Here is a 27,341-nt window from a genome sequence, read left to right as displayed (position 1 = left end):
ACATTGCACTTTTTGGCATTGAGCTTGAGGCCATGGCTCTGACAACAAGCATCTGTCTCAGTGAGGCCCCTCTGTAGGATGTCCACATCATTTGGGGACTTGACTATGGCTCCTAGTTTGCAGTCATCTGCGAACTTCATTAGCCAGAGGCCTTCTGTGTTAGCCTGTACTTCAGAGAATTAGATACCAAACAGGGGAGATCCCAGGATGGAACTGTGTGGTACTCCACTTGTCACTGCTTTGAGGTCAGATTTGGAGTCTGCAACTTTTACAGTGTGGGTTCTGTCAGTGAGCCAGTTGGCAACCCATCTTGTGACGCAGGGATTTATACCTAGTTTAGTGAGTTTAGCTATAATTCCAGAATGGGGGATGGTGTTGAAAGCCTTGGCGAGGTCAAGATAGGCTGTGTGAACCACCTTACCCTCATCCACGGCTTTGGTGACTGCCTCAAAAAAGTCGATCAGGTTCAGGAGGCATGATCTGCCTTTCACAAATCCGAACTGGGTGGGATCCAGAGTTTGGAGGTTACCAATGTCTTTGTTTATGAGTTCCATGATGATACGTTCCATGGCCTTGCAGACCAGGCTCGTCAGGCTAATAGGTCGATAGTTCCCGGGATCAGTGGTGGCTCCCCCTTTGTGTAGTGGGATAACTGTTGCTGTGAGCCATTCAGTGGGCACAAAGCCTGATAATTCAGTAAACACTTTCAAATCTGCACTAAAATATCACTACCTTAACAATCATATTTGTCCAAGTACACACATCTGAGCCACGATAAACAAAGCCAACCCTACTTTTAACTTTTACTAATTTCTAACCTTAGAACCGACTAACCTTAGAATAATCAGTATCTTACTTGAATTTACCTAGCTTTGATTGACTCTGTTAATACCTTTTATTTGTCAGGATGTGCTTTACAAATGTTACATTTTATATTAATTTTTGTAACAATTTTTCTTTTTATTATTTTTGTTTTGTTTTTGGTATTCTGGAGATTTTCTGTCCGGGCCTCCACTAAAAATGGGTTTCCGACCCAGTGGACATTCCCGGTCAACAAATGTCAATAAATAATTTACAAGATACTCTTAGCTGCTGCAGTTATTCATGTTATTTATCTTCTTATTAAGAGATGTTTTGTGCAGACAGTAGAACTTAGTACTGTATTGTTCTGTTCTAAAGCCTTGTATAGTCAATTTTTCATCTTTTATAGTCAAAAGGAAGACTTTTTCAGCTCATCATTATTGCTGTAGTATAGAATTTATATCCAGTTTCCTTTTTCTAGTGAGATTTGATTTTCAGTCTGCTGGTTTCGTGATTTTTTTTTTTGTAACTGAATTGTTTTAGTATTTTCTTACTTTGCATCCTCAGGAAGCTTTAAATTATAATTGATTGGATAAGCTTCAGTCTTATTTTTCAATAAAGTACATTATGTTGAAATATGCATACATTTTTGTAACTTTTTGTTATTAGTGAAAAGGGATAGATATTTGGCCAGAGTTATGGTTTTAGACATTTACATATATTCACATTGTTTGAGTATGTGCCTAAATGTATTCCCATCTAAAGATGTAAAAATTCTAACCTGTAGGAATGTTGTAATCCCTCTTTTTCCTATAATTGTACATTATTGCCAAAATTCCACAAGCAACTCGCATATTACATAGACTAGAAGTAAATAAGAACTAAATAATTTGTGAGAAACTTCAGTAAAGAGGCTGTTACTAAATAGTTGGTGGCCCATTACATTTCTTTCTTATGACAGATGTAATTAGCATCTGTAGGGCATAGTATGAGCACATTCCACTAATGCAGCAGCATATTTCAATGCATTTCTGAACAAGATATTTTAGAAGCTGACACAGTTTACGTCTTCACAAAAATTAATGAGACTGTGTAGAATAGATTTTGGTATAGCTGTGTTTCTGGGGATCCTATCACTGCCCCCCTGTCATGGGTATCCAAATACTTCCTAGGAATCTACCCAGATGTTATGATTCACTATTACAGTAAATGTCCCTGAAGAAGATAGCACATTTCTGTGTAAGGTAGTTAACACACCTATAGATCTTCTAAGTGGAGTTACGGTAACAGTGAATCTTCCCTTAATTCATCCCCTAACAAGTTATACATAGCTTCCTGATAACATTTCTCTAGCGATGTTACACATTTACTTTTTTGTTTTGATGCACTAATAATTTTCTTTTTCAAGGGACAGCAACTTACTGCAGTTACACCACTCTTTGGTCAGAAGAGGCTCAAAGAACAGAAAAAGGCTCTTGGCAATAGTAGGTATATATGAGTGCTGTGCTTCCTATGCAAGGCTCCATAAAATGTTGGCAAGAGACACTTGTAGGCTACCATAGTTATATGAGCACGGCTGATGAAAACTCTCTTTGGGAAAGAAGAACTCGAAAAGTCATTAAACCCATGTGTCAAGATTTACTGTTACACTGATGACTTTTGAAGATCTGCTGGTTACAGGTGAGTACCTAATACACTGCTGTACAATATGCACTCTTTATATGTCACAATCAGGGTCATAGCCGAAAAGACTTTTTGTGGACCAGCCAGCTCATCTGGTTAAGCGATAACCAAATGAATCTGTAAGTTCCAACAGAATAGTAGCATAAGACTAATGTTACTCTTTCAAGCAACCAAAAGTTACTTGGAGTAAGCTAATGCAAATGATGACCAACACTAAACAGCAAAAGTCCATTAATTATAATTTTGTTGCAGAAAATATGTTTTGTTGTGATGAATGAGGTAAACAGCTGTGCTTTCACTTTGTAAAGTTAACTTACTGAGTTGTGCTATTTGATATGGTTCTGCTTATGCTTCTGTTAGTTGAGAGTGAATAACAGAGGATTTTAAAGAGATTGGCAAAATGAAGCTTGAGAGACGAATCTCGGCATCCATTTTGCAAACACATAATACAGAGTTATGATCCTCTGACTCAACCATAATTCTTTGCAGTGCATTGATATTGATCTCCTCCATGTACTACAAATAAATCAAAAGTAAGATGATTAAAAAAAATTAAAAAGTGATGATTGCTTTGAAAACCGGAAAGGTAGTGGGGGAGAAGTTTGATTGTCCGTATGTATTCCCTGTCTAAGGGAAGCAGTGCAATTCAAGATGTTTTGTGTACTTAGACAGCAGGCAGAAGCAAGCGTTGAAAGAAAGCTGTTTCGTCTCCTGTTGCTGCTTTTTTTCTGACCAGCTCTGTCTGCTTTAGTGCAGACTCGATTTTAACAATACTTAGTGCAGACATTATTAAGGTTGGGTCATGCACTATAGCAGGGCTGAACCAGAATATAATTTCGCCATTTTTGGGGTGTAATCAGGGCACTCCATTCACTACATTATCATTAGCAAAATTGCATTTAGAATTGTTTTTGTTGTTCTTGAGAATTAATTCTAAATATTTAAGTAATATTAAATATAGAAATAACAGTTGTCATGAGAAACATATTTATGAAATTTCACTGGTATTTATTTGCTTTTAAAGACGAATCGAACAGCATTTATGTGCCTACAAAAATTCCAGGCTTTTAACAGGGAGCTCAGGAGAAAAGAGTGGACGAAGGAAGAGGACAAATTGCTGAAAGAGCTGGTGGAGACGATGAGGATAGGAAGACATATTCCATATCGGAGAAGTAAGTGAACATAACACATTTCCAAAGAAGTCATTTTTAGTGTTGTTTCTTGTTTATGATTTCAGGTAGTCCTGGTATGGCTATCCATGAACATAGCTTCCGAGGCACTTTCATGCATTACTGCAACTTTCTCAGTAACTTCACTATTGTTGCTTTTGTTAACAAATAAAAAATGTATTACCTTCAGATTTTCTCACACTATTTTGTTTAACTTTGTACATTCAGAAAAACAAGTTGTTACGGCTGCAAAATAGCTTAAATCAGCTGTGCATTTCATTCTCTTTACTTGTATTCCGTAGACTGCCAAAATCTTTTGCAGTGCTGGACTTCGTTTCATGTTTTGAATTTTACTAGTCTCAGTAGGTTCAATTGGGTTAGGATTCCTAATAGAAAAGGTCAGTATTGGAATGTTAATTTGGGAGTATTACATCAACTTAGTCCTGCATTATGTTCTGTTTGAGAAGGCTGCTACATGTGCCAAATATGTTTTACTAGTAAATGGTGCTGTAGCGATATTAGTTCACTTACTGAGTACTTCATTATATTATGCTTTATGTTATATGCATGGAAAACAAGATATTAACATATTACAGTGGATTTTTGTATTTTCGATATGTTCCATGAGTATAGTGAGTGTGAAAGTGTGTATATTTTATTTGTATTGTTACTTTATTTGCATATGTCTGGCTTAAGTAATGTGATTGTTTTAGCCATTTTAAGTGTACTTTAATTTTTGCTCATTATAATGTACTGAGGAAACTGAGGAAGCTTTAAGCAATCTGTGCTTGTCTTTTTTTTGAGTGGAGATCAAATTGACTAAACCATTTATTTGCTCTATTGTTTGGGGCTACGATATTTTTTTTTGCATTGTGTTATTTTTGTGCACTTTTGGAGAGTTTACATGCATGATTTGATGTTATGAGTCCATTATGAATAATTGGATCCCTTTCAGTTTGTCGGACTGCCAGAACTTTGAACGGCAGATCACCAAGATGAAAACATCTTTTTTTTTTTTTTTTTTTTTTTTTTTAACATCAAACTGTTTGCATGGAGATTGCCATAGGGAAAAATTCCCATTCATTTCAATGCAAGTGTGATCTGGAGTTGGTATATTTAAGTGGTAGGAGGTGTGGGGGTGCAGGGGGGCCCCCTGCTGCAGCAATTTTTTTTTTTTATTTAGGTTTCAATGTTATGTTCCAAGGTTTCATGCATATGGTCTCTCTGCCATAGGTGGTTTGATTTTCCCAGCAGTTTGACAGTCTGAAGAAGACCTGAATGATCACATCTCTTTTAATCGGATTACAGTTATTCATACCCACAAATTTAAAACCTTTGAAGCCCACTAGTCAAAACAGTGAGACGAATAGTCACAAAACACACCCACAAAAGAACATTTTTGCAGATGCCAACCCACCCACCCCTGTACCACCAGCGTGGAAGAAATCTCCACAACCCTAAATTACATATGTATCAAGTCTGAGATTGCACAAACTTGGAAAAGAGCGAGGAAGTGAGGAAAACACTTCACAAGTTGTCTTGCTTTTCTCCAAGTCCGGCCATCATGACAGGACACCGGTGATCTGTTAGGTTTGATATTTTGAACATTAATGAAATATTTGGTGACAAACATTGGGGCTCCCAATTTATTTTTTGTGAATTTATTTATTTATACATGTTTGTTTACCAGGTCAGAGCACTGATAAAATATGACCAATTACAGGCTCAGCCCAGGTTGCAAAATTAAAGTAACAAGAGACAGAAAAAGAACATATTACATGTATAATATGTAACAGAAAACAAGAGTAAAGTTACAGTAATGTGAAACATGCTACAGCATTAACACCTGAGATGGTTATAATACTAGACTAACATGTATATCTGAGTTTTAAGACTGCTTAGGGAAGACTATGTACACATATACAAATTGTTTAAACCCAAAGGCAGTAGAATTCAGTGAGAACAGTAGAGAAAAGAGGGGATTGTTTTTAAGTGATTTATCTGAGGTGTACAGTGGGAGTTTGAGGGGGTTGTATTAAATTGTGTGACAGTGCAGTGCTACCAAAACGTTGTGTGATATGACCCATGTTGTATTTTCATTTGATCTGTGTGTGTGTGTAAATATTATAGATACAGAGAGAGTGTGTATGTTATAGGGATTTTGTTATTTATATATATATATATATATATATATATATATGTCCCCGAAGCTTGAAACAGTATAAAGTTGAACTGCCATATCACTGAAGAATGGAACATCGTAAAGTAAAGTGTGTGAACAGTTGTGTTTGGGGTTTTGTCCATTCTCAGTTGTGCAATTTTGGAGTTAATATATTTGCAGGAGAGTCTGGGGGTGCATTTGATGTTCCATTCTTTTGTGTTATGACATTCCAATATTCTGCAGTTTGAAGCTTCATATATATATATATATATATATATATATATATATATATATATACACACATATATATATATATATATATATATATATATATATATATATATATACACACATATATATATATACACACACACACACACACACACACACACACACACACACACACACACACACTCTCACATATGTATGTGCATATGGTTCCCCTTCACATGGTCGATATTTCAGAATGTCCAAGACCATATGATCGACATTCAAAATGTCGCCCATGCAGAACCGGCATCGACGTACAGTGCAGAATGGAAAGATTTCCATCTTCCGCACTGTAATGAGATCTTGGAGTTGGTATATTTACGTTACGGGGGTGCAGGGAGGCATATCCCCCCCTGCTAGCAGTGTGAAGGTAAGTTATTGTGTTTATTTGTTTTTTTAATTACATGGTCGACATTTCGAATGTCGATCATATGGTCTAGGCTATATGGTCTTGTACATTCTGAAATGATGACCTTGTGAAGTAGATCCATACATATCTCCCTCTCTCTCTCTCTCTCTATATATATATATATATATGTGTGTGTGTGTGTGTGTGTATATATATATATATATATATATATATATATATATATATATATATATATATATATATACACACAGATTCACTCTACCATCTCGAAGTGCTGAAATGTCGAATTTCACTATTTCGAGACTGAATAGTTGAAAACCCACATACACGAAAACCCACAATCACGAATACCACAACCGCGACCATTCACGCACATACACAAACCAAGACATAATCACACACACATACACCTACCTAACTAAACAAACATAACACACAGAAACACACCTAACCTACCTATAAGTAGGGGGCACCCCCCCACACCCCCCTACTTATATAATCTAACTCCGAGGTCGCACTAAACACACAAACACACAAAAAACACCACCGCACACACACACACAAACTAAAACCCTACTCAATATCCTCAAACACACAACACTTAACACATAACGAATGCGACACCACAGTAGCGGCGGATTCGGCACTTCCGAATTCGGCATCGTGTAGTTTCGAGTAACTGCACTTTCCACTATTCGGTCTCGACGTACTGAAATCCGAGATTTCAGTACGTCGAGATTGTCTAGTGTGTCCATATATACTCATATATGTATATCTATGTGTGTGTGTGCCCACTGGCCAGTCAGTTTACTAAGTTGAACAAATGAAAACAGCAAGAGAAACAGAGCTGCTCCACAGCATGCCATTAATTCGAACTAAGACACGTCAAACGCTACAGAGTAACCAAAGACAGCAAACAGATACCATCCCAGTTACTGGTTCCAGTACATTTTAGAAAATGTGTAATGAAGTTAGCACATAGTCACATTTTGAATGGTAATTTAAGATTGAATAAGACAGCAGCAGTGATTTTTAGCTAAATTTGACTGGCCTAAGTTTATGAAGGCCATAGAAAACTTTTCTTTTTAAAAAAAGCTATTTTTATTACTAGAGAACACATCAGTTTTAAGTGATGCAGTCCTCATACATGGAGAACTTAATCTTTTTGTAGGTAGGTCATAAAAATATTTTAATTTTATACAGTACTGATAACTACAGGCCGCGGTGGTACTGCGGTTAGCTTTGATGCCTCACAGCAAGAGGTTCTCCGGTTTGATTCTTGGCTGGAGCTCCTTCTCTGTGGAGTCTGCATGTCCTCCCCGCGGTTGCGTGACGTTTAAAGACATTAAGGGTAGGTGCATGCGTGACTGGGTGTGCCTTCTTTGAAAGTTGGGCGTCGGGCTGGCACCTTGGCACTGTAAAAATCCACTGCCAATCATTAGGGAACCGGAGTTCCGCTGTGGCGACCCCTAACCGGGAAAAGCAGAAAGACATTAGTACTGATAACTAAATATTTATTTGACTGTCGGTGCTTGCATGTTGCATTTTAAACTCAACTTTTCCATTCTATATATATTAAGAAGCTGAAAATATTATGTAATTTATCCTATCTTTTCAATAAATCCATACTGTTCCCTAAAAAAGAGAAAAATCCTATACACTCTCAAAAACTTATTCAAAGAGGTCATGTATTTGTTTAGTTCTTCATATTTTCTTTTCTGTTTAAACAAATATCAAACTCCAAGCATGACATCAGTAATTAAACATTTCATTAAATTACCGCATATCACTCAGGCAATGAGTTAACTCATTGTGTGCCAGAAGTTTGCTGAAGATTGTTATTCATTGCTGAGTCCTGTAAAGACCAAGTATTTTTCAAAAAATGTTGTTTCTGATGCCTAACAAATATCAGTTCCATATAAGTTTTAATCTCCACAAGCATTTTTTTACCTTGCTTATTAACATTTTTTTTTAGACTTTCACTTTGTTGTTACAGATATGGAAAATATGACATAGCAAACTTTTGTGCAGCATGCCCAGAATGTCAGTGAGCAGCACCCTACACAGGGTTTAAAAGCCCTTTAATACAATTGCCTATTGCAGAAGTCCCATTTGAGAGAATACCAAATGAACATTGCAGGTCACTTGTTAAACTGAGTAAGGGCTTTCACTATATCTTTGTGATCCTTGATTGTGCAAAAAAATTCCCTGAGTCAGCATTCTTACAAAAACTGTGCAAATTACATAGAAATATAAATAATTCTACTTATTTCTAGAATAGTAATTCCCCCAGAAAATTCTTACTGACCAAAACACCCCATTCATGCCCAGAGTAATACACGAACTTAGTCAGCTTTTCAAAGTGAAATAAACAAGGACATCTATATACCACCCATAAATAATGTGCTGATTCAATGGTTTAATGAAACTTAAAATTTAGTCAGTTCTATGAAGGATCGTAGATGGGAGACATTGAGACAAATTGTTTTCATATCATTTTTTTGGTGGATGGGAAGTACCCTGGCTTAGGCCTCAAATTAATTCACTCCATACATCGTTTGAATTGCTGTATGACAGACATCCTTTCGACTTGATGGATATAGTAAAATAAACATGGGAGGTGAAAGATACCCTCTTGTGATAGAGAATTTTATAGGTATGCAGGGCAAGCTAAAAACTACCTTGCATTTAGTAAATGAACATGTGGAAAGAGCACACAAGAAGTAACAGGGAACATGTAACAAAAATGCTTGTCTTGGAGAATTCATACCAGGAGATTAAGTACTTTGTTAGTACCCATTGTTAAAAGCCAGTCTCTTGTAAAGTGACAGGACCCTTTTTGAGTTTGTTGAAAAAGAAAGTAAAGTGAATTATAGGGTGAGGCAACTAGGAAAAAGGAAACTAGAAGTTATGCCACATAGATGCTCAGAAACCTTGGAGTAAAACTCATGTTTCTGTAGTAAATGTATCTGTAAGAAGATAAGCCCCCCCCCCCCCCCCCCGCACATGTCCTAAAGTTAAAATAGCTGACATGTTACCAGAAGAAAAGGAATTTGTACTTGGGGAATAACAGACATCTTTTCAGAGATACTTGGCATAACTAGTCTAATACGGCACAACAAAGGAACGGTCCCTGATGAGAAAGTAAATCCAAAGCCATAGTGAATATCAGATCTAGTGCCACGCTGTTAAGGAAGTGGTATAGAAAAATACTTAAACTTGGGCCTACAGAAAAATTCCCAAATGAGTAGAATATCCCCAATGCACCTGACATTCGAACCTGATGAGTATGTAAGGTTTAGTAATGACTTCAGAAAACTAAATAGCATATATAAGTGTGATTCATATCCCATGCCTCAAATGAGCAAACTAATTGAAAAACTGGGTAAGGCTGAATTTCTGTAGTGTTTGGATCTAACCAAAGGCCGTTGGCATATTCTACCACACTCATAAGCCATAAGCCAAGATTAGCATTTAAGTCTTTTATCCAAGAAACAATTTTCCTCACTCACATTCACTGCTTCAGAGAAGAGGAGCTTATATCGATTTGTCATTCAGTAGTGAATGCATTTAATGTAGTTAAACAGAGCTTCTGGTAGACAGTAGTGATAACTGATTTGGTGGATTATGGCTGTGTTAGCCCAGCCTGCTTTAATGTTGACTCATCGAAAGTCTTTTGTGTCTTTCGGCTTTTCCCGGTTAGGGGTCGCCACAGCGGAACTCCGGTCCGCTAATGATTGGCAGTAGATTTTTACCTGCTGGCTTGCCGGGCCTAACACACAGCCTTCAACGAAGGAATGCCCATTCACGCATGTCGACACACAGAAGACACTCTGAGAATCGAACGGGCAACGTCTAACTGTGAGGCGACAACGCTACCGCATCGAAAGTAATGTTGATAAATGGAAGAAAAAAAAACCCCATGAAAACCGTTCATCAAAACCAGTGTCGAACAACTCATCCCCCACACTCCCTGGATTTTTATATGCCAACAATGAGGTTGTACAACAGTGGAGAAAGAAGCAAACTCCACTGTCATCGAAAATTATTTCAGCGAACAGCGTTCACTCTTTTTGCATTTGCAAAAATTACGTTTGATCACACAATGTGCTTCCTGATTTGGTATGTTAAAAAACACATCAAAAAGCTGGAAAAGGTTGAAAAAACGAACAAACAGTCCCGGTGGAATAAAATATCTTTTACTGATGCTTCCCGGTACTTCGGCTCAAAAGCCTTTCAAGGAAGTCATTTTACATCAACATTTGCCACATATTTATATGTGCATCAATTAGACTTAATTACATTTGTTCAATTAGAGAAAGCCAATTAGCAAATAGAAATCATTTTAACCCTTGCTTATTCATCCAAATTTAAATGCAAGTAATGATGTGGAAAGTTTATTGTTAAAGGGCATCCACATTTTTCCATCTTTGGCTGATGTTATTTTAGAAATAAATCATTTCTGTAGGAAACTACATTTAAAAGCGTTTTTTAAAAATAGGGAAGTAAATGCCAATGTCAATGATGAGATTAATAATACAATGGAGGGGGACAATGTATTAGTTTTGACTATTTACTTTTGAATGTGTCTGTACATGCTAATGAGTTTTGTGAGGAGCTAGTTGATTTGTTAGTGGGGGAAACAAAGGAAAACGTAGCCGTGTTTGAGAGGGGGGGTTCACACAGGGTATGGCAGATTGATGGTTCTGCAAGTCCCTCATCGCAGTGATTTCTTTCCACCAAAAATGTCAGTCATTTTGCAACAGTTTGAAAATGTTTTATGTAGGGAGGTAGAATCAGAATATAACAGATTCATACAAAGACAGAGGATGTATGTAAATAAAAGCCAATGGCAGCCATAAACAGCTTGAGAGATGTTAATGATAAATATGTGTGTACTCAAGCTGATAAAGGGGGAAATTGGGTAACTTTACCCGTTGTGAAGTATAACAGTATGGCTGAAGAGTTGTTGAGGGACCAATCTGTGGTGTCAGAGGAGATTTCTCTACTTTCAATGGAGAGTTATTGGATTTATTGGAAAGAGGTGAAAGCCTGGGCTTTTTTTTCCCCGTACTGACGTCAAGAAACTTTTTGTGAAAAACTCAAGGGATGCAATTTTTTTCATTATACCCAAAGTACATAAAAACTTATATAATCCACCAGGTAGGCCAGTAGTATCTGGTAAAGGTTCTTTTTTGCAAAATGTGGGAATTTTTCTAGATTATCAGTTAAAAAGTTTATTTGAATAGAATAGTTTCCCACATAAGAAATGGTAAATATTTGTGTGATTTGGTGAGAGGCTTGAAATGGAACACAAGTTACTATTGGGAAACCGTTTATGTGAAATCTCTTTATACAAGTATTAAAAACATCTGGGGTTTGGAAGCAGTTGGTAAGATGTTGGGGGAGGGTCCAGGTATGAACTATATTTTACAGCTATTAGAATTTTCCTTCATACACAACTGTTTCAAGTTTTAACAAGCAGCATTTTTTACAAAAAGAGGGCACAGCAATGGGGGCTTCATATGCCCCGTCTTATGCCATATTTTTTATGAATTATTTTGAGAATTTGTTCATTTATAATACTGAATTTTTCAAACAGCAAGTAATCATCTATAGGAGATATATAGATGATTTATTTTTCATGTGTAGGGGTGATGTCTCTGAGTTTCATGATTTTGTGGACATTCTTAATCAGGGAAACACCCTAGGGTTAGAATTTACTTATCATACAGATAGGGAGAGAATGCAGTTTTTTAACTTGGAATTTTTTGTAACAAGTGATGGGAAAATTTCATTCAAGCCTTTCACCAAAGAGACAGCAGTTAATAATTTCTTGTCAGCTGCCAGTATGCATCCCTCCCACTTATTGGCTGCTTTACCCTTTGGGGAATACAATCGCATTTTCAATAACACTTGGGAAAAACATACTGTGAAGGAAGAGTTTTTTAAAGTGAGACAAAAGTTGTTGAAAAGAGGGTACAGTTCACACATTCTTGATAAGGTAGAAAGGGGGTTTGGGTACGGTGTTCCTTATGCATCTGTTTCGAGAGGTACTAGACGTAGAGGTAATAGACTTAGGCATACAGTCAGTTTGGAGTCTACACGAGACATAGTAACAAAAAATTATTTTTTGTTACGAAGTATTCTCCATTCTCAAGTAGTATGAGGATGGTAGTGGAAAGATTCTGGCCTATGGTTGCAAATGAGCCTACCCTGAAGAATTTGTTCTCCAGGAAAATTACTTTTTCCTACAGTCGTTTTTCTAATTTGAAAGAATTGTTGAACATGAAAAGGGTTAAGAAAATACAGGAATTCAAGGGATGCTATGCATGTGGACAATGTAAAATTTGTAGGAGAGTCTGTAATTTGGATGATAGCCTTATTAATGGTAAAAAAATATAGGGCTATGGAGTTGTTTAACTCTAGGTCCTGTGTGGTGGTATACATTATTGGCCGTGAATGTGTTCTTGTCAGATGGTATATTGGACAAACAAAGAGGATGGTCAAAAATTGTATATTGGAACATTTAGGTGACATTAGACATGGTAGAATGGAAAATCCAGTGGCAGAACGCTTTCAGGTGGTTCAACTGGTTCTGATGCCAGCTTATTCTTCAGTGTTTTGGCTAAACCATTTAATAGCTGGAGTGAGCTCTTTCTGACTGAATTATTAAGGTTGGAGACCAAATTTATTATTAATTATGGCACGCTAGTTCCCAATGGTTTGAACCAGGAAATTAATACTAATATTTGTTAATAAAGAAAGTGTGATGTGTAAGTTGAATTTTCATGCTTGGTCTGTTTTTCAAGAAAATGTGGTATGGGTTATTTGATATGCATATATTGTTTGCTCATTTTTGGGGGCATGCATGGGGTTTCCCCATACATATTGCCAGACTCACAGCACTTTGTTTTTGGGCTTATTGGTCTCGTATGCATGATGTTAAACCATTATTTAGTCACTGTTAATTGTAATAATTAATGACTATTATTGGATGCGCATTCAATATGCCTCCTCATGCATCACATTATTTTTGGAATATTTTGATATTATAATTGATACTTGATGTGGTTATGGCAGGATTTCATTAAATGTTTAATATGCAATAGTAGAATGAAGGTATCACAAGTTTCATGGTGCATTTATGTATTTAACAAAATGTCATTGATGCAGTAGGTCTTTGGATGGATAAGCTAAAGGTTAAAATGATTTATATTTGCTAATTGGCTTTCCCTAATTGAACAAATGTAATTAAGTCTAATTGATGCACATATAAATATGTTGCAAATCTTGATGTAAAATGACTTCCTTGAAAGGCTTTTGAGCCGAGGTACTGGTAAACATCAGTAAAAGATATTTTATTCCACTTGAACTGTTTTTCGTTTTTTCAACCTTTTCCAGCTTTTTGATGTGTTTTTGTACTTTGGAGTCGGTTGGTGTGTGCTTTTTGATTTGGTATGTTGTCAACAAATTTTGTAGATTCTATACTTATAGCTGTTGAAACAGTTACTTTCAGCTCCCTGAAGTAACAACATGCTTATTCCTTCAGAAGCTATGACTGTTTTGACAGCTAATACTCCATTTAAATGGGCAGTTTTTCCAAGGTAATGGAAAACTAAGTTTAGTCTTGAAGGCCTCTGATTTGCTTTATTTAAAATTTGTTGCCTGTGGTTGCTCAAGCTCATGATTGATGAATACATTTTTTTTATTATTTCTAAAATATTTCTATGATAGTTTGCTTTCAAGGAGTTTATGCTTAGCCACTTTCCCATGCTTGGACTGAATTTACTTACCTTTATTGTAGTTTTTTCCTTCCCTTTTCCCTTTGGCATAAAAGTCTCCTTTATGATCTGGTGTATGGTTTTGTTGACCTTTAATTTGTTTTGGTAAATTGTTGCCTGTGATCCTTTTCCCTGTGATAGTCTTTTGTAGTACTTATAGCTTTTGACTAGGCAGTGTGTTTCTTTTGTATGCTGTGCCAGGGATTATATTACTTTTTTCAGCTACATGGATAAGAACAAGGTCTCAGGATTTAAAAAGTGTGTCCACTGCAGGCACAACCTTTCATCTCAGGGGAGCCCCATGACTTGTGTGGGGTTTGCCTGGGTCCAGAACACCATAGGCAGTATTTAACATCTGTAAGGCCTTTGGCTGTGGATGTTGCAAAAACACAGTTACAGATGGATCCTTCAGGTGACTGGTTCCACAGTAGGCAAGAAGCTGGACAGGGATTGAATAAAGAAGACAAGATGGCTAGAGGATACCAGGTCTGCTAGCTAGCCCAAGTTCCTAGAACAGACTGTCCTGTTTCGAAGCATTTTTAGCTTCTTTCACAACCTTCCCAAGCTTCTCAGTTTGGGGCTTCATGGGTGAAGTCATCATACTGCCTGCCCCTCTCTGAGTAAGAGACTGGGCAGTCTCTTAATGAAGAGAGTTATCTTGTTTCATGGAATCCTGGCCATCTTCAGCTTTATCAGTAAAGTAATTTAGGTCTTTCTGGAGTCCATCTGCACATAATAGTGATACAGGTCTTAATTTTGTTAAGATTGAGATGAGTATTGTCTCACCTTTTTCTATGTCTTGGGTAGACAAAAAAAGGCCAATTCCCTCAAATTCTTATGGCCCTTCCTTGGTCTCAATTTTGGCTTTAGTGGGGTTTGGAGCCAAGAGTTATTCTAATGAGATCTGTTTTGGCACCAGTATAACTAGCTCCATCAGCATCAACCCTATCTGTTCCTGCAGTCTCAATGCTTACTCTGTTGGTGCTAACAAACACGAGGCACAGGTTTGATGTTGAATTTTTTTGTTCTTGGTCCTGCCCCCATCCCATCAAGGCCTTTCCTGATTTGCGAGTCATCTGTGTTTGAGTGTTCAATGCTGAAACCAGTATCTGTGCTGGTTGGGTCCTCAGAACTGAGTTTTCAGCATCAGTTCTCCTGTATCTTCACCTTGTTCATCGACCATTGGGATGGTACTAATGGCTTATACTCTGACAGGAACAACTTTGGCATTCAAATTTTTGGAAAGGACTATTGGGAAATCTCTTTGGTTTGTAGTTTCAGATGCATTACCATCCTCTGCACCACCCCTGAACACTAATCATTTCCAAACCTTACATCCAGAATTACAGCCTTGGAGAATTATTTTGACAGCCCATCAGGGAAGACTGTTCCTCTGATCACTTGGAAGAGTCTGCCTTGAGTGATCTTAGGAAGAGGAGGTGTAAGGGGAGGTACCTGGACTCTGCAGTTGAGTCCTTAACCCCAGATAAGACCTTAATGATGTAGGAAAAGGTACCCATAATCCCCTCCAGATGACCCCAAGTTTGGGGAAATTCAAGAATGATGATCATGCATCATCCCATCGTCTCACTTTTGATAATGCAAAAGGGATCTTGGCCCATTACTTCCCTCTCCCTGGATGAGGAAATTCTACAGGAGGATTTTCAGATGACCTCATGTATGTCTTGGGTGGATCTTTGGTAGAATGTATAGTAGATGTGATGAAATTCTGATGTGGTTGAGCCCATTCTGAGGAAGCCTGACAAGATCTGGTCACCCAAGAACAGACCTAGGTAGAGCAAGGCACCCCTTCTTAACTTAACTGTGGTAATAGCAGGAATGAAGACGGAGCCTTTGGATGGAACTCCTGCAGTCCATCCTTAGGGCAGGGATTCTAGGGTGATGACTGCATTAGAAATTATGCTTTCAAGGAGCGTGGCCAGGATGCCGAAAGACTAGCAGCACAGTTTTCTTGCTCTGCTACACTATTTCCATTTCTGAGCGGACATTTTATTTTTATAATACCCTAAACCAATTTTGAACACAGTCAGTTGCCTGATACTGTCTAGAAGGATATTATCTTAAAAAATTCTAAATATTTGAATTTTCTCCTGTCAAATTATTAATTTGAAAGGTTTGTGCTAGTAGCCGTGAAGGGAGTCATTCAAAGACAATCTCTCAGGACTTGCCTTTAAAGAAAGAACTCCAGTCTGTTCTTTCTAACTTAAAAGAACTTTCTTTAAAAATGGGCAAAAAGGATAACAAACTTGACAGCTTTAAAGAAAAATGTACCAAATATATGGAACAGATACGTGAGATTTTAAAACAAGAGAAAACTCAGATATCTGGAATGGAAGATACCCTTAATGACACAGAAGACAGAATATCCAAAGATGAAAACAACATTGAATTTCTACTGGGACAGAATACCTTATTACTAAACAAAATTGATGACTTGGAGAACAGATCCAGGAGAAATAATATTTGTATTTTAAGACTGCCTGAAAAAAAATAGGAGAAAATATACCTGACTTCTTAAGACTCTGAATTTATCTGAAGCTATGTCGTATGGTATAGAAAAAGCACGCGTCTCTAGTTTCTACTTCTTCAAAAACTTACTCTTCACCAAGATCAGTTATTGTTAAGCTCTTTTCATCTGAAGACAACGAGGTAATACTTAAAACAACGTGGTCCAAATCTCCCATTAAACTGGATGACAAAGTAATAACCCACACTGTGAAAGTAGCAGACTCCAAATCCGACTTCAGACCAGTGACAAGTGGAGTACCACAGGGTGCAGTCCTGGGTCCTCTCATGTTTGGTATCTACTTCTTTGAAGTACAGGCTAACACAGAAGGTCTTTGGTTAACGAAGTTCGCAGATGACTGCAAACTAGGAGCCATAATCAAAACTCCTAAGGATGTGGGCATCCTACAAAAGGGCCTCACTGAGGCAGATGCCTGGTATCAAAGCCATGGCCTCAAGCTCAATGCCAAAAAGTGCATTTTCATCCCTTTTGGTAAAAACTCTGTACCCATGAACTACCACATTGACTGTAATCTACTTATTTATTATTTTATTTATTTATTATTTACTTACATTTGTTTACCGGGAAATTCCGACTGGACACAGGTCCTTTTTGGCGGAGGCCCGGTGAGAAAAGCTTCACAGAATGACATGGTAGATGGTAAACAGTAACAATCAAGGTATGTATACACTACAGGTGATCATGACATGCAGAAATACAGGAGCAAATTAGGTACAATTGAGTAGAAGCTCTAATTACAAACATTGAGAAATAAGAAGTAAAACACAGTGCTACAACTTAACACCAAAAGTGTATGAGACCTTGGGACACAGGTGGGACAGTAGTCTCTCCTTTGATCACATCACCACAGTAGTCAGAAAATCCTTCTACGTGGCACACCTCATCACAAAAGTTTTTTCATCCAGGAAAAAAGAGGTCATTGTTCCCCTCTACTCCGCACTCATTAGACCCATTATAGAATCCAGTGCCCCTTTTGGTATGTACCTCACAAGAACAACTGGAAAGGCCACAGAAATACCTCACAAAGAGGATTACTGGCCTCAAACAGATGCCCCACGCAGACTGTCTCAATAAACTCCAGCTTTACTCCATGGCATATTGCCTACTCAGAGGCGATCTTTGCATAACATACAAAGCTATGTAAAACCCAGAGCTGTTGGACATGCTCCACTTAAAAGAAATCCCAATCCCTCTGAGCTACACACTCTAGGGACCTAAACCTTGTCACAACAATAAGCAGAACCTGCTGGAGGGATAGATTCCTGTCCCAGAGACTTCCTATAATCTGGAACAAACTACCTATCTATATCAAACAAAGCTCCTCATTAGCACTCTTCAAGAAAAATCTTGATTGGATGGGAGATAGGAAATTCACCTCGGGGATCACTTCTGTGGCTCTGCTTGACAGGGGCACAGGAAAATTATTTCCTTGGGTGGCGAAAGCTAGGTTTTGGCTAGGCTTATATAGGCCCTAGGGCCAATAGCCTAGTACCTACCTATGAACCTATAAGGTTTGATAATGACTATTCCAAATCATGTGGTGACCAAAAGGAAAGTTTTTTTGCCTCTTATGAAAGAACTTAAAAAATACAGTTTAAAGTACATTTGCTCTTTCCTGTCAGGCTCAAAATATTCCTTCTGGATGAAATTATATACTTTGAAAACCCAGACTCTGCACTGTCATTTTTAAAAACAGAAAAAAAAATCTAGACCAAACTGAAGATATGGACTGGAACAATAGTACATTGAAGAGACAAGCAGAAGTAAACACAGGGAAATCCAATGAGAAGAAAAAGAACCTAAAGAGCAAATAACTCTTAGCTTTAGTATAACGTTGATGTTAACTGTTTTAATAATTCTTTTTCCATGACAAAGTTTACCAATTCAGTTACTTGAATATACTGGTTAAAGGAAGGAAACAAGGATTCACTTCTCTATAAGCAACATAAATGTCACTTTTTCTTTTCCTATATGTATTGCTAAGTTAATATTGTATATTTTATTTTCCATATTAAATATATGCCTTTGGTCAATAAGTATTAAGAAATTAACTCTTTAACTAATAATAAGCTTTCTTTACATATATATTCTGGTTTCCTTTCTTCATATATGTGCCAAATAAATCCGAAATTGATAGTTCATGATAACATAACCTAATAGCAAGTTGCCAGTACAATAAATAAGTGTGTTGTGAACTGACCGAATGTTTATGGTGTTTTTAACTTTTAACACTTAATTCACATGTAATGGTTGATTGGAATATGTGAGATGCTGTATGTATGTTTGAGATTTGGATGTGCTTTCTCTAAGAGATATCAGATTGTTATGCTGTTTATGAGTTCTTCTTTACTAATAAACTGATAAAATGGTGGTTGTATGTAGTGTGCATGAAGCCGTTTTCTTTTTTTTTTCTTATGTAGCCTTATCTGTGATGTTTGGTTTATTCATTGGGGAGGGGTTAGGAGAAGAGAAATACAGTGGTGAAGACAATTCCTCCAATAGAAAATAGAAATTGTACATATTGAATACATATAGAAATACATCCATCAGTACCACAGATTACTGCATTACAGTGACACACATTACATTCATCAGAACCACACATTATTGCATTACAGTGTCATACATTAAACTGTGGCAAGTGAAATACATAGAAATACATTCATCAGAGGTATACATTCATAATTACATATTATATACATAATAGTGCAATAGTTACATAGCTGAAATATTTTACTAGTTATGTTTGTACAGTGATGTACCAAGAGGAGGAGATACAGCAGTATGTTTGTTTATTGAAGGGAAGGAAGAGAGAAGATAAGTAGAAGGTTATAGGGGAGTGTTTATGGGGGATAATTACATTGGCAAGTCCATTTTTCATGAAGGTATTTTTTTGTAGCAGTTTTGAATTGATTGGGATGTTCAAGGGATCTTATATCCAGTGGTAGGCTATTCCAGGCCTTAGAAGGGTTAAAGCTATAGAGTAGGTGACCCATTTTGGTCCTTGGTTTGTAGATTTTTGGTAGTCCTGGTTCATAATTATGGAGTAATCTAGTAGGTAGGTAATGAGAGATTAGAGATGAGATAGTTGGACAGAAAGAGGGTTTGTAGAGAATGGAATGCATAATCTGAAACTGATTATACCGAAGCAGGTTAGGTAATTCTAGCCAATTTAGTTTTTTTAGTGAGAGACAGTGATGGGACTTGTTAGAATTTTGGGCAGCAAATCTGGCAATCCTGTTATAAGTTGTTTCTAACTTGTTTAGTAGTCCAGTGTTGAGGCTGGTGAGAATTTGGGAGCTATAAAGTAAAGTGGGAAAAAGGTAGGCATTTGAAAGGGTTAGTTTTGTTGAGATATTTTTTATTTCTGTAGAGGAGACCCACCTTGAGATGTGTTTTTCGGATACAGTTATTGACTTGTAAATCAAAGGTTAGTCTATCATCAATAGTAACACCTAAGAGTTTTGTACTGGTGTCCACCTGTATTTGAGTATTATTTTGTGACAGAGAAGGAAGACTTTATGTGGTTAAGGTTTTTAGGGAGAAAGAGTAGTAATTTGGTCTTCTTTGGATTAAGGATAAGTTGGTTTTCAGATAGCCAGTTTTCTACAGAGTTAAAAGAGGACTGTGTGTCTGATTTTAGTTGTGTTGGTGATTCAGCAATAGTGATAAGTGTAGAATCATCTGCGTATTGTATCAGTGAGGATCCAGGACAGGAAGAGTAGAGAAGGCTGGTAAAGATGTTAAAAAGAAGTGGCCCAGGGATGGAGCCTTGTGGATCACCCATTTTTAACAGAAGAAGAGGGGAGAAAGCTGAGAGCCATTTGACTGATTGGAGTCTGTCAGAGAGATAGCTGTTAAACCAAGATATGGTGGATGGAGAGAAGTGTAAGTTTGCTAGTTTAAGGAGAAGAAGTTTATGAGAGACTGTATCAAAGGCTTTAGAGATGTCAATGAAGAGACAGGAAATACGTTTGTTACTGTCTCTAGCTAGTGATACAGAGTTTAGGAAAGACAGAAGAGCTGTTGTAGTGCTGTGCATGGGACGAAAGCCATGTTGGGTAGGTGTGAGTAGATTTTCTTGCAGAAGGTAGTGTAAGACTTGATTGTGTATATATTTTTCCAGAATTTTGGAGAGTGGTGAGAGTATGGCTATGGGTCTAAAATTAGTTATATCTGTGGAGTTTCCTCCTTTGTGTATTGTAAGGGTGTAAAATTGCTTCCAGATGGAAGGGACTGTGGATTCCGTAATAGAGCGGTTTATTAGAATAGAAACTGGGAAAGCAAGAACATCAGCAGCAGCCTGAAGGAATGCAGAGGGAATGTTGTCTACGGATGTGGAGCAAGGTTTTAAATTGGATAGTAGAGTTTTAATACAGTTAGTGGAGACAGGTTTGAGGGAGAAGATAGTGGTAGGGTTACTACTGATGGAAGAGTTTGAGCTACTAGGTCTATTATTTTGGTGGGATAGTTTGTGTCTTGGTTTGGTAATTTGAATATTGAGTCTATATAGTAGTTGTTAAATATGGAAGCAGTTTCCTCATGTGTTTGTCAGGATGAGGGTTAGGGGAGGCTTGCGTAGCTAGGTGTAGTATTTGATTTACAGAGTGCCAGAACGTTTTATGGTTGGATTTAAATGTAGAAGATGGATTATTATAGACATTTTTCTTATCTTTATGCGACTTTTGGCAAGATTTCTAAGTTCTTTATATTTCTGGAGGTCTGGTTGATGTTTAGTTTTAGTCCAAAGTTTCCATGCTCTGTCTTTTTTTTTTTTTTTTAGTAGTGCATGTGTGTTTACAGTCAGCCATGGGGCTATGTTAGACTTTATGAGGACTGTTCTAAGGGGTGCCACAGAATTTAAAATACTAAGGAAAGTGGAGTTAAAAAAGTGGACAGCTTCATCCAAAGGGAGTAGTTTTAAGGGATTCCAGTTCACTTTTGATAGTAAAGATTTGAGTTTCAGGATTAAAGTTTGTTAGTTGTTGGTGTTTGATAAACCTTTGAGGTTTAGCTTGATGAGATTTGTATCTTAGTATTTTTACTGGACAGTGATCACTTAGGGAATTTGGTAGCATTTCAGGGTTATGGTATTTGGAAAGGTGAGAGATGAGAATCCAGTCAAGTAGAGATGAGCCTGTATGGGAGTTATTGAAATAAGTGGGATCAGAGATGAGTTGAGTAAAGCCGTACAGATTAAGGTGTTGAGGAGTCTTGAGAGGTGAGAGCTAGCCAGTTAATGTTGACATCCCCAAGAATAATAGTTTCATTTTGGATGTGTTGGGATATATGAGCAAGCATATTTTCCAGTAGGGGGATATTATCACCTGGTGGAATGTAAATTGCTATAATGGTGATAGTGGAATGGCTATTAATATTTAAGTTTACAGATAAAATTTCAGCTGGGGAGAAGGCTTGGGATGTAAAAGTAGAGTTAGAAATGGTAAGGTGGTTAGAGTGCAGGATAACAACGCCTCCAATCTTTCCTTTTTGGTCGAGCTAGACGGTGTATGCTATAGCCAGAGGGCAATATCTCTGTCTTGGTGTTGGGATTTCTACCTGGTTTCACTCAGAACAAGGATAATCAGGAGTAATGTGGGAGATCCAAGCATGTAGTTCACTTACTTTGTTCAGAATACTCCTAGTGTTTATTGAATAGAAGGAAAGATGTTTGTTTTAAAGATTATTGACTTTTGGGTTAGGAGGGCTAGCAGTGGAGTGTGTTGGACCAGGGGTGGATGTCTCCAGCTAAGAGAATGTTTTTGTGGAGGTAGATGAGTTTGAGCATGTTAGCAGTGGGGATGTAATATTTGGTTTTGTGGTTGGTAGGGTGAGTTGGGTGTTAGGTAAGAGTATTTTTGGTAAGGGAGTATTTAATGAGAATATAGATGGAAAAATGGTGAAGGTTTGGTGATTATTTATATGGCTACAGCAATTTGGGTTTGTAGGGGAGATATGTTTGGGGTGTAATTGCATGTTAGGAGATGTGAGTATAAGGAGGAGAAGTAGGAGAGGCAGTAATAGGATGGATGTAGCTAGAAATGCATAGATTTTACTCTTGGAGGAGTACATATTGTAGGGTGTTTTTAGTTAATAAAATGCATGGGAGTACAGTTTTTTTGGTCTATTAGTGTATACCAACTAGTACCAGTAGGGGAGGGTGAAGTTAGAATATTTTGTTTTAGCAGCACATAGGTTGAGGTATAGTCTATTATGGAGCGAAAGACAGGAGGGGGAGGGTGTATGTTGTGGGAGGTGCAAAGCAGTTAGCTATAAAGGAAATGATATGTGGGCGGGAGGGGAGCGAACGGAGCGGGTTGAACCAGGCCCAGAGTCCAGCACAATCACTAAAAACTCTGAATAAGGCTATGTACTGTTCATATTAAGAATAAGAGGTTTTGTTGTGTAGCACTATCGGGTAAGAAATAACTTAAAATAGGCTGGGTAAGAAATATCGTAACACAGGCTAATGAGCCCAGCATGTAATAGACATAAGTTTGCTGAAACTAACAGGCAGTCTATTAAGAAATGGGGGGGGGGGGGTTCCTTGCTGCCAAGCTACTTTACAGCATACCAACTTGCCAGAGAGTACAGTAGATAATGCTTTAAAAAAGTATATTGTAAAATGTAAAAACTAAGCCAACATACTTTGCAGATAAGGAGACACTGGAAGGTAAGAGAACAGAGCTGTGTGATGAGAGAGTTTTGTTGCAACCATTTAATGCAGCATGCAGGACTTTTAACAGTACGCTGTCAGTATGGAGATGAAAAAGAAACTTGGCTGGTAGCGGAGGAGAGAAAAAATAATAAAAATTGTTTCCAAATATGGTTTTTAGCACACAAAAGATAGATGGAGGTATTTTAGAGAGGACAGAAAGAGAAACTCAAACAATATAAACACAAATTGTTAAGACTACCACAAATGCATTCTCTCTAGCACTGAAGTACAAATGCAATGCTACACAAAATTTAGATTTAAAACGCTGCTACAGTTAATAAATATACTTAGAAAAAAACAGTTAATACAGATGTGTAATCAGCATGAAAAAGTGATTAATTCCTCTGAACATAGAAGAACACACAGTCACAGCTAGACAGCAGGCTATTTCACCTGTTGCAGTGAGCATTATATAACTACAGCATATTTGAAATGTATGACAAGAAAAAAGGAGGTAAAACAGTATGCAAACAAATGCATTAACCAGTGGATAAAACTGACAGCAAGATATCTTGGTCCATAGTAAGACAGCTAAAACTACTGGTAGATGAACTAGGCATAAAAGTATACTGTGCAGCATTTATAATAAGTGAGTTTTAAAACAGAGCAGGCAGCTACTCAACAAATCTTAGTAGCTGTAGTTGAATCAGACATAAAGTATACAGTGCAGCATTTACATTAGTGAGTTTTAAAACAGAGGAGGCCTGTAGTCAACAAGTCTAAAATAGCTGTAGTCACAAAAATATGACAAACAAGCAAAAGAACTTACAGAGCAAGCTGAGGGAACATCAGTTAAGGAGTCAGCAGCAAGGAAGAAAACAGTTTGAAAATGGGGCCTGGAGTCCCAGTAGGTAATATCACCTCTTGCAGAGGTCTAATTGGTGGGATGGGGGTTACGAGAGTTTATAGCACTCTATGTAGGTGTGGCTAGAGCCAACCCCAGAGTCAAGCGCAATCACTAAAAACTCTTAACAGAATAAGGCTATGTACTGTTCATAGTAAGAATAAGAGGTTTTGAAGGTTGAGCGTCGAGCTGGCACCTCAGCGTTTCGTAAAAATCTACTGCCAATTATTAGCCGACCAGAGTTCTGCTCTGGCGACCCCTTACCGGGAAAAAGCCGTAAGACAAACAACACCTATCGGGTAAGAAATAACAAAACAGGCTGGGTAAGAAATATCTTAACACAGGCTAATGAGTCCAGCATGTAATGGACATAAGTTTGTTGAAACTAACAGGCAGTCTATTATGAAATGGGGGGGTCCTTGCTGCCAAGCTACTTTACAGCATACCAACTTGCCAGAGAGTACAGTAGATAATGCTTTAAAAAAGTATATTGTAAAATGTAAAAACTAAGCCAACATACTTTGCAGATAAGGAGACACTGGAAGGTAAGAGAACAGAGCTGTGTGATGAGAGAGTTTTGTTGCAACCGTTTAATGCAGCATGCAGGACTTTTAACAGTACTCTGTCAGTATGGAGATGAAAAAGAAACTTGGCTGGTAGCTGAGGAAAGAAAAAATAATAAAAATTGTTTCCAAATATGGTTTTTAGCACGCAAAAGATAGATGGAGGTATTTTAGAGAGGACAGAAAGAGAAACTCAAACAATATAAACACAAACTGTTAAGACTACCACATCTGCATTCTCTCTAGCACAGAAGTACAAATGCAATACTACACAAAATTTAGATTTAAAACGCTGCTACAGTTAATAAATATACTTAGAAAAAAAACAGTTAATACAGATGTGTAATCAGCATGAAAAAGTGATTAATTCCTCTGAACATAGAAGAACACACAGTCACAGCTAGACAGCAGGCTATTACACCTGTTGCAGTGAGCATTATATAACTACAGCATATTTGAAATGTATGACAAGAAAAAAGTTGTTACTAAAGGACGTAAAACAGTATGCAAACAAATGCATTAACCAATGGATAAAACTGACAGCAAGATAGCTTGGTCCATAGTAAGACAGCTAAAACTACTGGTAGATGAACCAGGCATAAAAGTATACAGTGCAGCATTTATAATAAGTGAGTTTTAAAAACAGAGCAGGCAGCTACTCAACAAATCTTAGTAGCTGTAGTTGAATCAGACATAAAGTATACAGTGCAGCATTTACATTAGTGAGTTTTAAAACAGAGGAGGCCCGTAGTCAACAAGTCTAAAATAGCTGTAGTCACAAAAATATGACAAACAAGTAAAAGAACTTACAGAGCAAGCTGAGGGAACATCAGTTAAGGAGTCAGCAGCAAGGAAGAAAACAGTTTGAAAATGGGGCCTGGAGTCCCAGTAGGTAATATCACCTCTTGCAGAGGTCTAATTGGTGGGATGGGGGTTACGAGAGTTTACAGCACTCTATGTAGGTGTGGCTAGAGCCAACCCCAGAGTCAAGCGCAATCACTAAAAACTCTAACAGAATAAGGCTATGTACTGTTCATAGTAAGAATAAGAGGTTTTGAAGGTTGGGCGTCGAGCTGGCACCTCGGCGTTTCATAAAAATCTACTGCCAAACATTAGCGGACCGGAGTTCTGCTCTGGCGACCCCTTACCGGGAAAAAGCCGTAAGACAAACTACAACTATCGGGTAAGAAATAACAAAACAGGCTGGGTAAGAAATATCTTAACACAGGCTAATGAATCCAGCATGTAATAGACATAAGTTTGTTGAAATTAACAGGCAGTCTATTATGAAATGGGGGGGGTCCTTGCTGCCAAGCTACTTTACAGCATACCAACTTGCTAGAGAGTATAGTAGATAATGCCTTAAATAAGTATATTGTAAAATGTAAAAACAAAGCCAACATACTTTGCAGATAAGGAGACACTGCAAATTAAGAGAACAGAGCTGTGTGACGAACGAGTTTCGTTGCAACTGTTTAATGCAGCATGCAGGACTTTTAACAGTACGCTGTCAGTATGGAGATGAAAAAGAAACTTGGCTGATAGAGAGCAAGCTGAGGGAACGCAGTTAAGGAGTCAGCAGAAAGGAAGAAAACTACTGGGGAGGGGTTAGGAGAAGAGAAATACAGTAGTGAAGACAATTTCTGTGTTTTAACAATGGAGTTTCACTTTGAAACCTATCAGTTATTCTTTTTTTTCCCTTCCCCTGCTAGGATAGATAATAAAAAAAAAAAAAAACAAGAGAGAGTGTATCAAATAGTTAAAACAAAAAATAAAAACGATAAGAAATGTTACAGCATAGGTTCTTAAATAGCAGGGAGCAGGTTGGTTTTAATCACTTATACAGCCTTCTTTCTCAGTTTGACATGAATGAAAGTTGTATAGGGACAGTGGTGTTTCCATCTCACACAGCAGGTTCTAATAGAATGTTTCTTTCTCACCCTTTTCTCTCAGAAAACGGTTCATATAGAGTTATGTGTGTGTGTGTGTGTGTGTGTGTGTGTGTGTGTGTGTGTGTGTGTGTGTGTGTGTGTGTGTGTGTGTGTGTGTAAGAAATACTGGATAAAATATGGATAATATGCTTGAATTCAGCACACGAAAGTGCAAAATAGTAAGAAGGTGTTAATTAATTTGCAGTCTCTGTTATATTTACCTCAAAATTATTATTTTAGCACTTGTAAAACCTGTATTTCTCTCTTTGTTATACAAGACGTTTTATAGTACTGTTGACCATACACAATATAGAATTCATTTCTTCAATTCATCTTTTATCCTAAGATATTATATTATTCAAGTTGCATTCTGTTTTATTAATTTAAAAACGGGAGGAGGATGTTGTTTGCCTGTTGATGTCAGCCCCTTGCTTGGTTGACTTGTTCTGCATATGTGGGTAATATATATATATATATATATATATATATATATATATAT

At 37.4% G+C, this 27,341-nt stretch overlaps 1 protein-coding gene across 1 annotated transcript in view; it reads left to right on the top strand.

Moving 5' to 3' along the window:
* Nucleotides 1–27,341, top strand: part of SNAPC4 (small nuclear RNA activating complex polypeptide 4) — a 745,673-nt gene that overhangs the window by 404,145 nt on the left and 314,187 nt on the right. Inside the window, exon 11 of the mRNA XM_044058642.1 lies at nt 3,509–3,656. Coding sequence (XP_043914577.1) covers nt 3,509–3,656 — 148 coding nt within the window. The remainder of the gene's footprint in view (nt 1–3,508; nt 3,657–27,341) is intronic.

This window comes from Protopterus annectens, chromosome 16.part0 (genome assembly GCF_019279795.1).
Source record: "Protopterus annectens isolate FY-2018-M chromosome 16.part0, PAN1.0, whole genome shotgun sequence".
NCBI classification, from domain to species: Eukaryota; Metazoa; Chordata; order Ceratodontiformes; family Protopteridae; genus Protopterus; species Protopterus annectens.
This window is presented reverse-complemented; position numbering and strand designations above follow the sequence as displayed.